Source organism: Protomyctophum parallelum, assembly GCF_964188405.1.
Source record: "Protomyctophum parallelum genome assembly, chromosome: 14".
NCBI lineage: Eukaryota > Metazoa > Chordata > Actinopteri > Myctophiformes > Myctophidae > Protomyctophum > Protomyctophum parallelum.
In genome coordinates, this window is record NC_139709.1 from 19,907,497 (window position 1) to 19,920,423 (window position 12,927).

Sequence of the window (12,927 nt, forward strand, 5' to 3'; positions counted from 1 at the left end):
AAATGAAGAATGCACTTGAGAATGTACAAATAACAGGAAATAGGGGCTGCCTTTTTTCTCAGGCTTCCTCCCATTTATGAGACAATTGACAGCTTGGGGAGATTTGAGTGGGACTTTCCCATGTCTGCTGTCAGCACTCAGCTGACTGGCCCGTTGTCTGTTCTGACATCTCCATCTCCGTTGGGGCCCTGGGGCCACCAAGGGCCTGGAAGGTTCTCCCTTATCCTCGTTACTCGTGAGCTGGGTAGGTAGGGGCGGGCTTCACAATTAATGGCATAGATGCTGACTACAGCAAATTCCAGAGGTGCAAGGGGCTGCAGTTTTATTCTTGGAGGGGAAGGTGTTTCAGACAGCTTAGTGAACACGATATTCTTACAAATCAAGTTGCACGTCAGGGGAAAAATAAACATGCTTTAGTTTGAACAATTCCAAAGTGTTACGCTGCCCACCACCTCTGACACATTTCAGATTTTCCTGTAAGTGTCCACATTGCATTATTGAGGCAAACGAGATGATGCTTCTTGCCAACATCACAGCCCCAAGTCAAGATCCTCACTCAATTCAATAGATTGCATCTCTACCCATCTAGTTATTCATCCTTGTGTCAGTGCATCCAGTGTTTACAGCTGGGAGAGGACTAAGCAATGAGAGAGATGGAGACGTTGAGGGGGTGGGAGGCGGGGTGTTAGGAGAAACAGGAGAAGGGCTGTTTAGAATGGAGAGCGGAGTCTTATCCCTCAGACACACGCGCACTCTGATCCCTGGAACACAATAGAGTGAGCTCCCAGCGCCCCAGGGGCCAGGCTACAAATAATACCCACAATGCAGCATGTCTGTGACTGCAGGAATCCCCTGTGGCCACACTTGGTCCAGCTAGTAAAGTATCGTGCCAGGGAAATAATGCCGGACCACAATGCCAACCTATATGGAAGCCAGCTCCTGGTCGAGCCTTGAAGGACTAATTGCTAAAAAGAGGGCCATTCAACCCACCCACTCCCCATTTCAAGTGAATCCATTGATGTGTGTCCAACTCATTTCAGACTTTCTTGGAAACTGTACACACTTTATATTCACATTTTAAGGCAATTTGCTGCCTCTATTATTCATAGAATGTAACTTATAATGGGCGAGTAGGCTGGGACAAAAAAAAGAAGAAGAGAGAAACAAAGAACAGATCAGGTAACCGTCTATGGATATGCCTGCAGAAATCAGACATGTGTGACCTTCAAGTTAGAGGACAGATGTCTTCCCCCCCCCCCCCCCCCAACACGATCATGCTGCTATGACATAATCACCCGTTGATGCTTCAAAGGCGACAGCAGTTTTATCAACAAATACAAAGACTAGACTTAACGGACAGAGCTGCCTTGTCTCTACTCTACGACATTGTTTTGCAACTTGAGCAGACACATCAGGCTTGTCCTAACAGTAGTAACAGGGATGCAAGTCATGGTGGCTCAGATGGAGGAGGCGCAACAATAACTGCTCTCACACAACTAATAAGTCCCGGGTGTCACGCCTTAAATAAAAGAACAAGGCACACACATACATACACACGGTGGAGTTCACCACAGCCATTCCCAATGCACTCTTGTCTTTTCAAAACAGCTCTTGATGAGGGAAAACTGGGAATTGATCCACACGAAATAAAAGAACAATCACATCAGCACTCCTCTGAATAATTCATAGTCATTGTTTGAGCGGGAGGATACGGCATGCAACAAAAAAAGAGAGCGAGGCCCCCTCCGAAAACAAGGCTGTGCTAGATTTTGTAGTCCTGGAGGAGGATGGGGTGGGGGCAGGGTGGGTGAAAGGAGACAGACATGGAGATAAATAAACAAGCAATTGATTTCAACTGGGTTGAGCATTTGTGCCTGATAATGGCTACACAGTGCCACGCTATGGAGCAACATGGAATTGCCGGCAAGGAAAATACTATAGACAACCAAAGTAAGAATTTAGCAGATTGTTTTATTTAGCCAATAAAAAAAAGCTACACGGCTAAAGCAGCATTTACACCATCAGTGTCGTACAGACTTTGGCACCGATAACTGTTCACATACTACATACATAAATACATACAACAGAAACATGTCCATTCCTTTACTGTAGAGAAAAGCTAAACGCGCGACGTGCGTAACAGCTCGTGCATAAATAATGTAAAGAAAGCAAACAGAGTGAAACCCAGATTTCAAACGTATACGTATATATACAAATATATACAGTATATAAACCCACAGTATATAAACCCACACACACCCCTGATGTTCACGGTTCACTTCAAGTAACAATAAAGCTCTTGGTACCTTCAACCAATAAAGGTATAAAAAACACAATAGGGCTCCAGTGTGCTGAAAAGGCCTCTTTTTATTATCCCACTTATCAACCCTAGAGGTAGCTACTACTCCATCAGTAAAAGTGCTCTCCATACGCATCGCTAGCTGGGAAATGTCTGGACCAAGCATTAATTGTTACACAATATGTGTGGGTGTGACCGTTAGGTATATATTAATAGTTCTAGTGGCCTCTCTGATATGAAAGAGGAGCCCCGGTGGTGCCTGGTGAGATCATCAAGGTTAACTTTAGCGCCTGCACTTGCTGTACTTGCACATTGTGGCACGGGGGACCCATGAATCTCAAAAGGTCTAGGGGTCCGTAAGCCTATCCGTCCTAGTCTGGACAGTACATAGCTGCTCTACATGCTTGCATAACCATGATTAGAGTGCACGGTGTACCGTATATTCCCCGATTCAAGGTTAACACTTTGCTGAGATTGCTGATGGATAGCGAATATGTTCAATTTACACTCATTTTGGAATATACTGTAGAAAAGCATTTCAGGGATTTGTAACCCAAAATGTGTACATGCATGCACAGTTTTGCACACATGATCACTGGCGATTGTCAGCTGAGCTGCACAATACAAAAAATCTTAACAGATGCACCTTGGGCATACAGACCGGCCATATTGCAAAGGCACTCTACAGCGACAGAATAATAACTGTCCCTATGCAGTTTTCCCATAAGTGTACCATCTTTCTTAAGAAATGCGCTGAGTGTTGGGAGAGACACATTAGCTGGTTGATCAATTGCACTGCTGTGTGTTGTACACCTATGTCTCTCCTGTTTACTAGCCAATCAATCTGGAGCTTGAGAGAGAGGGATAGAGGGTAGTTGTAGTTTATAACAAAATAAATAATAATCAGACTTAAAACAAATGTTTGGTTGGGCCTGAAACGTGCATGCAAGTGTGTGCCAAACGATGGACACACTTGCCATGTGCTACATGAGGGATATTGGTTGATACACTCAACCCTCTCCCACATGTGTCTTTCCGGCACACAGACCCCCATCCCACAAATCCAGTGTTTCCGTCACCTGGCCATTCCTTATTTGGTCTTTGTCCTGCCCTTCTACGAGTGGTACATCTCCCATTATCTTCCTCTCCGCTGTCTCATCCCACCTATCAAATGTTGATCTTCTTCAGCTGTTCGTAGGTGAGGAAGAACTGGAGGTAAGCCGGGTGAAGGAAGACACAACCAAGAAGAAACCATGTTGTGCAGTGGGATACTCTAATCCAACAACGTTAGTAATCTTATTATGTCAGTCAAGAGGGATGCTGAGGACTTATAGACTCACCTACAATCTGACAAAGGACCTCTGCCTTCATTCACATTTACCATAACTCTCGATAGACATTTTATCTCTACTCTGTCGTCACTCTATCCCTCCTCTATCCAGGCCCTACTTGTCTCGCTGTAGGAGAGCAGGCTTTGCGCCTATAACCCGGTTATACAACAGAGTTAGCCTGCGTTAATCTTTCTCAATTAAAGCATGGCTTGGAATGCGCAAAGCCCTGGCTTACAGTATGCCATGTAAATAACGACAATTAACTGATCGAGGACAGCACATAAACAAAAACTTTGGATCAGCTGGAAAGGATACAATGATGTTCCACGGCCCCAGGCGGAGCCAGTTGGGGAGGAATCCCTTGTAGAGTGCCATGAACCCCTCTGACCGCCACGTCTAGATGGTGAAAATCAAACACATGTTAAAACCAGGAGGAACACAATAACACATCACACAATGCCATGTTTAAGCTGTGGCTAGAAAATTTGTGCAGCTTGTAGGCTACAGCTACAGTACACAAGTAAAGAAGCTTCATGGAGCAGCAGTTATTTATATTGCATGCTAAAATAAGAGTAACAGGATCAACAAAAGTACAAACTCTGGAACTAGTCAAACAAGACGTTTGTCTGTGCAGAACTGATATTCTTGTCAATGCAAAACTGACATATCAGTTTTGTACAATTTCTTTTATATATATTTCGAAATACGAAATGTTATAATTTTGATCAGCACTCTTCTCATTATGCTTCAAGTTATTTCAGTTCATATCCTTTACCTAATGATTGTCACTTTATGATCATGAGTCTTTCTTTTGTGCAGAGATGTTTTTAAGACCCTCTTAAGCCCAGTCTGACACTACTGCTAGTTATTGGGTCCCCTTGTCTCTCAGTGTGTGCGCTCAAGAGTAACCCTGCCTGTAGCCGAGAAGGCTGCAGGCAGGGGGAGGGGGTAGTAGAGATATATTTGATATTTAAGAGACCAGGGTTTGAATCAGTGTGTGTGTGTTTGTTCAACCTGTAGTAGACAGTCCAGTGTTCCCTGATACAGAGCTGCGCCCCTCTGGTTCATCATGCGTGTCCGTACCACGTCGACTGGGTTGGAAGCCAGGGCTCCTGCTAGGCCGCATGTAAAACTGGACCTGGGGGGCAGAGACCACAAGACAGAGACTGAGCTCATGTGGAAAGTTAACACAACACACTTTGGCCCACTCCTGATGCAGGTCTTGAATATCACGGTTATGTAACCGTAACGGCGCCTGAAAACGAGAGATAACTCCAATTGGATTAAAGGGTTATTTAATAATGGGTTAGAAATAAAGAATTGAGCAAGCGGTAAAATCCTGTTAGAGATCACTGTGCTTCCAGGCCTCAAAACAACTTGCATACAGAATGGTAGTAGGAAGATCAATCATGGTGAGTTGGAATATTCTCAACAAAAGAGACAAGACTGAATAGCAAATAATTCCTCATCAACACACAATAACATTCAATTAATTAAGAAAAATAAAAGCTACCAAATCATATCCATTGTATGTGTCAACAAACCACCGATAAGCCGATCCAAATTAGACTGGAGCAGTATTAACCACGTCACTTTCGATAGCTTTCTCCATTATACGTGCGTTTAATTTAGTACTGTGCCTCTTAAGTTCTTACTAAATACAACTGGAATGTCCAATACCAAAGATTTTCTTCTATAGCAGTGGGGATTTGGTGGGTGAATTCCAGGAGTCAAAGTGTGTATTGTATTCTGCCCAGACGCCACATAACTACAGTGTTATCTTTAGAAATTCGGTCGCAAACTAAATTACTCATAAGGAAGCTAGCGCTTGGCAGTGCTGCGCTGCCATCTTCTGAAATGAGTTCTCTGTAGCAACTAGGCTTCAGTATTGTCAGTGTAAAGGTCACCTACACAAAATTAACACCTAGCTTAGTGCAACAACAAAAAAAGGCATACCCCTTCACCCTGCCTTGTAGTGTCTACTCATGCACTGCCCTCACAGGGAATTCACAACCAGTGACATCAGAAGAGCTTATGCTTGGGGATGCCACAGGCTAGCGAGCCATGTACAGTAGTAGGAGTTAAATTGGACTGGACAGTCTGGAGGTGGTTGTGTAGGAGTGTTTGAGGAGAAAGTTGAACGCCATCCTGTTAAACCCTCTTATCGCCTCTATGATGTGCTAGTGGGGTTGAAGAGCACATTCAGCCACAGACTCAACGTCCCCCAGTAGACCACAAAGATACTTTGACGGTCCTTTGTGCCAGTATAGCCATCAGGCTTCACAACCTAGCCCGTGACAGCCCAAATGTTCCGTTTTGTTATTGGATTACCTACACCTGTGACCTGCTTGACTCTGGCACATTTGCACGAGACTACTGGGATATACACGACAAAATCATGACAGATGCCTGTTAAGGATAACCGTTTCATTGTTGATAGACTGAATAGAATATACTCATTAAATTAACTGTTGATAGAGCGACAGTAAATATATTTTCCAGTTACCCACTGTCAAAGGCCAACTGACACTGTATACATACATCAGTCTCATACCCATTGTTATTCCATTCATAGGGGATAGTCATATATTCATGCCTACATCACTGGTGATAGATTGTACATTATAGTATAACACTTAAATATAGAATATGCATTATGTTAACTCAGGCAGACCAGATATCTAGGGTCAGACTAAGTCCATTTATTTTATTTGTATCCCTCTAATCTTACCCGTACCTATCCTATGTTTAATGCTAACTTCCGCTCTCGCTAAGACACATGAGATGAATATTTCCCCACAGGGAGCAATCTTATGACACTCACACGAAATGTGTGTAGACGTTGTCACCCATGTGACCGGACATGATCAGGTGCTTCTTGGTGATGTCATAGACCGGTAGTTCCACCCCGACCACGATGGCTGCCCGCTGAGCAGTCAGAGAGACACCCTGTACAGACCGACAGAGGCAGCAAGGTGAGCGCAAATAGAGCACATCCGTAATATTTTGTGTACACAGTATACATGGAAATGGACTGAAAATGTTGTGATGTTTAGGTATTATCATTCTAAACCTATGTTGCTGATGTTCTGAAGAACAGCTGAAGAAATCACAGATTGAGGCTTTGATCTATGCTTTTATGACATTTCTGAGACCATTCAAGTTTATGGAAGATGCTTCTACACAGGCATTCTGTTGCTAGTTTGACCATTTCAAATACTCTTTCAAATTTATAATAACTAATAGCCGAACTTGTAGATGGCCATTTTCGGTGAACGACATACTTTCAAAGAAGACATGCTGGCTCGTATGGAATCCAAATAACTGAAATCAGTCGTGGTGACTAAGAACTTGCATCCATGGGGGTACCACACATACACACACACACACACACACACACACACACACTTACCTTCCATAGTCCCCTGGTTCCCTCCTGCTGATAGATGTTAATGAAGTTGCCCATCATGCTCCCCTGTATGACACTGCCCTGTGCCTGCATGCGGATCTGGGAGAGACAGATGGAGTTTATTTGCATGTGCCCACGACGACTGATAACCGGGTTGTATTAAATTATTCAACCAGACAACAAGAGAACACATAGTTTGAGAGGAAAGCTTAGTGATGCTCAAAAGGCAAAAAGATGCAAGCCCATATGTATATTACTTTCCAATGTTCAGAACATGTAGACCAAAAACCTCAGTTCTGTGGATTTGCACACACACACACACACACGTGTGTAGTGGTCGGATGCCATGTGCAACCCAGCCTGAGGAGAATCCGTGGCTTTGAAAGCCAGAGATGAGCACATGACTGTTTGGCAGGAACTCGCAGTGGCCAAAAGACAATGTTCCAAACTTGCAGTTGCATCTGTTAACCCTCAACTCAGGACAGGATCAGATTCTCTGGCCAGAACACCTTGTTAAATCCCAGACAGACTAATCTAGAAATATTCCACAGATGGTAAACAGACTTATGCCTGCCAATATTATTTAGATTATAAATATTTATATATAAAAAATAATAAAAAGCAGAATCGTCAGAATAGTTTCCATTGTTGAATTGGTGCGGTCTGGCCCTTAAACGCATCACCTATTACTATCATTATTTTAAGTATGAAATTATTAAAATACGTCTGTCATATCATAAATAAATATCGATTTAATTTATTTTTGCATGTTCAATGCCAAAAAACACAACTAAATCATATATCTGCTTTTATTTGTGCGACAATTAAAAGTCAACATAAATTTGGTAATCGTGTCAGCCCTACCAACAGTGCCCTTTATGTCACTATGCCGGTAGGCTCACTACCAAAGACTCAAAATGGGACCCAGTGCCTCCCTGCTTGACACTCAGCATCAAGGGTTGGATTGGGGGTGGGAAGTGAGGACGCTGTCGTCGACTGTTCTCCGCTTCACCTCCCAATGTATGAATGAATGAACCATTGTAAAGCGCTTTGAGTAGGCACGTAGTGCATAGAAAAGCAATTCATTACCAAAACCACACCCTCATATACAGTAGCTTGTAACATCAGAAGTGCCTTACACAGCATGTAAATGTTGTCCCAACATTCCGCCTTGTTGTTCTGTGTATATTAAGAAAAATAAGTACAGACACGGAACACAGAGTCTTTGTTGTGCCACCTTCAAGGCAGTAGCGCTGGTACTCAAGTCACTGAGCCGAATCAACATCTGTGTATAAAGGACAGCCAGCAAGGTGGGACATGGGTGTGACAGTGACCCGCACAACCTGCTGTCATTTAAAAAATTGATTTGATGGAAAAACACAAAGCTCTTATTTTGTGAGAAAGACAGTCCTGACTCCTGACCTTAGTGGCAGCAACAGTTTGAAATCAATTAGCCTACCCTAAATTAATAACACTTAATTCCGTTGAACCAGTATTTTATCAAATTACATACGCAAGCCAAATGTGATGGTTATGTCCCGTCAAGCCGCCAACGGTATTAATGACGTCTCTTCTTTACACCTCTATTGTAGGATCTCTGTATGAAAGCGGCTAGGAAGTAACCATTCCCCTCAGGCACCCACCACTGCTAATGCAGTTCCAGAGAATTGTACTGTGACATAGTGATGTGTTGGTTCCCAGGACACATTTGGACACTTGGTTCCCAGGACATTTCGCCGCTGAATGTGCACTCTGTCTGAAGAGGACTGTTGTGCTGTGCTTTTGCCTGTCAGTGACTACAACATTCCAGCTACAGATCCAGATAATTACACTAGTTAACCTACTCCATGGCATTCTGCTTGCAGTCTTGCACAATATCAGACACAACTCAACAACAACAATGGCAGTGGTGTTTTTTTTCTTTTGGGGGGGGGGGGGGGGGGGGGGGGTACAGACCATATCTTAATGCCATCACATGCACGCCTACATAGTGTATGTGATTAATATTAATTTAACTTATGTTTACTGATGTATACATAGTAGGAAACATGTTTGCATAAGAAATCACCAGTTTTTTTGCTTAGTTTGGGAATGGCATGAATTATAGGAACTGAAACTAAAAGTTTGCCTTGAGCGAGTATTATTACCCTCTTCTGCTTTGATGGTGGCTGAGGCATTGTTGCGTGCAGATACTGGCAGCAGCCCTACTGAAGCCAAAATGCTGTGGTGTGTGGTGAGGTGTGAGCGAACCTGTTATGCAAAGCAGCCATTTGGGGTTCCCGTTTACTTGGCTCATGACTCGAGGGAGAGTCAACACACGTTCTAGTACCGGTACGGACACACGGTGCATGGAAAACTACTACTGGAACATTGTGGTGTCTCGTGTAGCGACCAAAACACCACTGAACAATGGGGATATTGTAGTATACTCTCTTGTTGCCTGTGGGTTAGCTTACCTTCAGCACATCTGTGGGATTGGCTATAGTGGAGGAGATGACTCCGGACAGAATACCACATGCCACATTAGTCAACATTGTCTCATCTGAGAGAAGAGAAGAGTACGAGAGGGCACAACATGAATATTTCACCTTTGCAGACATATTTATTAACCTTTATCATCTTCTAGATAGCTTTCTTTCTAGTATATACAAAGAAAAATAATTTCATACACTCTTTAGTCTTTTATACGTGGTGTAAACTTGTGATGCAACACTAAACTGAAGAAGGTGAAATTGAAAACAAGATAGGTAAACAGGCAGACAGAGGCATTCATTATTAAAATGACCACTGACCGACAGTGAAGGAAATAGGTCACACATTATGTTTGCTCTCCTTAATATGGCCTTTACGTTGACATAGGCTAAGAATGTGTGAGGCCCTTGGGTGCTACATTTAGCAGAGTACCTTCCTTTTATGCTTAAGTTAGGACAGCTGATGACTTACTACTGATAAGAACCTGTTAATGTGTGCATGGTCAGCACTCAGCAAGCAAACATGTGTGTGTGTGTGTGTGTGTGTGTGTGTGTGTGTGTGTGTGTCTGTCTCACCTTCAGGGTTGTCAACTAATAGTCGCTTGAAGCTCTGGTATGTGCCAATTTTTATGGTCCCATATGATGCCTGCCGCAGCATGGCAGGAGCAATGCTGCAAAAAAAAAGAAAACATTATAGATAGATAGATAGATAGATAGATAGATACTAAAGACAGAGGAGGTACAGGCAGGCAAAGGAATAGGGGGGGGGGGGGGGGGGGCGACATAGCCGCAATTTGCAACTCTAGAGTAGCTCATAAAATGTCTACGGTGGATATATATGAAACAAACGCTTTGCAGATTGAAAGAGGATAATTCAACTGCAATGTTGGCGAGTTGTGTCGTAATACAAGCAGATTGCAAAAACAAATTGGATGAATGGGAAGTCAATGGAGGGTATTGCAACTCTAGATTCATGAGACTGGAACTTCTCCAGACACACCTGTCCACTGTAGGTGTGCAGAATTACTTTTTTCTTCTAAACTCCCATTATAAAAACAACCTACTGTAGAGTTGCAAATGGGGGCTAGGGGCGACAGAGAGCGAAAGACAGAAATGGGAACAGACCTGGAACAGACAGGAAGACAGAAGGGGGTACAATACAAATAGAGACACAGAAAGGAAGACAAGGGGGGTGCAGACAGGCAGAGATCCCCTTCCACATGAAGTGAAGCAAGCAACAGAAGACAGAAGTGAACCTCACCCCGAGTAAAGTGCTCGGAGACCCTCCTCGCTGCATATCCTTCTCATGGCATGGACCATGCCTCTGTAGCGGATCTCTCGGTATTTACTGTCGCCGACCTGGCCTTGAACTTGGAGGCGCGTCTTGGTCAAATCGATCGGAAACGTTCCTGCAAACAGAACAAACGGTATCCAACCATTACTAAATGATTTACATTTAGAACGAAGCTAAAGCCTCTAAATGTAAGTGGATTAACTGATCATAGCATAGATAGGCCTATCCGGTCGGGCCACCCACCCCCCACCAACAACGTTCTACCGCTCACTGACTGTACCACTACCACACAGTACTCCATTCACACATACAGCATCGACACTCACCACACTCGGCAGTAACCGAGGCCAGTCCGCCGTAGACAAACGGTTTCCAGTTGCCGTTCGACATTTCCTCTCGCCTCCTTACGCTGTTAGTGAGATTGTTTGCAGGTGAACAACAGACAAAGGTATTGTTCTTCTTCTTATTGCTACGATTCCGCGTCGTTTCATAGACTACCGGCCGGCGTTGGCACGTTTTGTGTGGTTCCTTCCAGCCCTCTCTACGTACATCCTCCAGCAGCGTTTTGTGTGTGGAGACTGACCAAACCCCCTTCACCCATTGGCTCCGCCCACATTCCAGTTGCGAAGCAACACATTCCGTGCTCCAGCCTGTAGGTGCACACACACACACACACACACACACACACACACACACACACACACACACACACAGTCACACACACACACACACACACACACACACACACACACACACACGTGTGTTATTTGTGTAAAAAACAAACAAACACCAGTTACTATAGTTTGACTTCTTCCAGAGTGTAAAGAGCTACCTGCCTGCCAGCTACTGACCTGACAAATTATTTTGCAAATAATTTACAATGTCAGGCTGTTAGTTTCCTGATAAAATGTTCCTTTTCACTTTTTAATGAAGTAAATGTCCTTGGAATGCAACACATTTTTAAGATTTATTTAATGATAATGCAGACATCATCATTTTAAAACAATGAATTACAGAATCATGATTTTCAAGACAACTTAAAAAAGAAGACAAAAAACTGCAAAATCCACCCCGCCCCCCACCCACCCCAAATCATCAAGACATTTAAAGACACATACATTTAAAGACATACAATATCAACAACACTAGGGGAAATATACAGAATGTATGTACATAAAACATGGGGGGGGGGTCAAGTTTCTAGTGTCAAGTTTAGACCCGTTTTTTGCTAATTGCAACTGGTGCCCTTTTATGGCCGTTTTGAAGGAGAGTAAGGAGTCACAAACTTTTTGTTGGCTGTTGGTAGTGCATTCCAACAGGTCGTCCTGACCTTCAGATAAGCTGATGTCTGAGTCTAACAGACCAAAACATTGTTGCGCTCCTATTAAATCATTTTCTTGCATTTGAAGACGTGTGCAGGAGTTTATTCTTTCAGTACGTTGGGGCCCTCGCCTAGCTGGGCTTCTCCTACGCACCAATCGCCTTTGTAGGTGTGCAAAATACTTGCTTTTTAATGGTGGCAAAACAGTAGAACACATTTAACCCCATGTGTGTGTGCCAATTCTGGGTTGAAAGAGATCAGTGGAGCTGATCTCTGGTGTTGTGCCTGTGCCTCTTGTTATTGAAGTAGTTTGACAGGTACAACAACAAGATGGGAACTGTCGCTGCAGTCTGACCAAGGGGATCTTTAGTGGGGTCTTTAGTAGTAACATTTTTATGTTAAATAGGTTACTGTTACAGTTACTGTACTTTTATGAGCTGTTTTTAGATTGGGCCTTTTCATGTGCAGTTCTTGCAATCTAAATCTATGTAAGAGTAACACTGTTTTCCTGTATCATTGACCCTCAATTTATTGCATCCATTCCTAGCTGTGACATCATGACATCAGTAGGAATTATTCAGCTATATGTCCTTCCAAGAGGTCGCACTGATAAATCATCTTGCGGCTACTGTAGCTTGGTAGAAAACAATGAGTGGATGACTTTTTGGGGTATGAGCTTAATGCTGTTTAGAAGAATGGACGGGTGGACTGATTGATTGAGTCTGTGAAGTCTGTGAAGGTCACCGAACCTCAACACAACTTTGTTTGGCAGGGTTAACCATTATAGATGGATTAAAAATTA

The 12,927-nt window shown here is 43.3% G+C and overlaps 1 protein-coding gene across 1 annotated transcript; it reads right to left on the reverse strand.

Annotated features, from left to right (window-relative positions):
• Nucleotides 1-1,951: 1,951 nt before the first annotated feature.
• On the reverse strand, nucleotides 1,952-11,370 carry LOC310870183 (kidney mitochondrial carrier protein 1-like). The gene is made up of 9 exons (XM_083781271.1): nucleotides 11,131-11,370; nucleotides 10,772-10,919; nucleotides 10,087-10,181; nucleotides 9,496-9,581; nucleotides 7,043-7,138; nucleotides 6,455-6,579; nucleotides 4,645-4,768; nucleotides 3,946-4,026; nucleotides 1,952-3,508 (listed from the first exon to the last, which is right to left on the reverse strand). Exons 1-9 carry the CDS (start codon nucleotides 11,192-11,194, stop codon nucleotides 3,467-3,469), a joined length of 861 nt encoding a protein of 286 aa, XP_083637397.1. The 5' UTR covers nucleotides 11,195-11,370; the 3' UTR covers nucleotides 1,952-3,466.
• Between the last annotated feature and the right edge of the window lie 1,557 nt (nucleotides 11,371-12,927).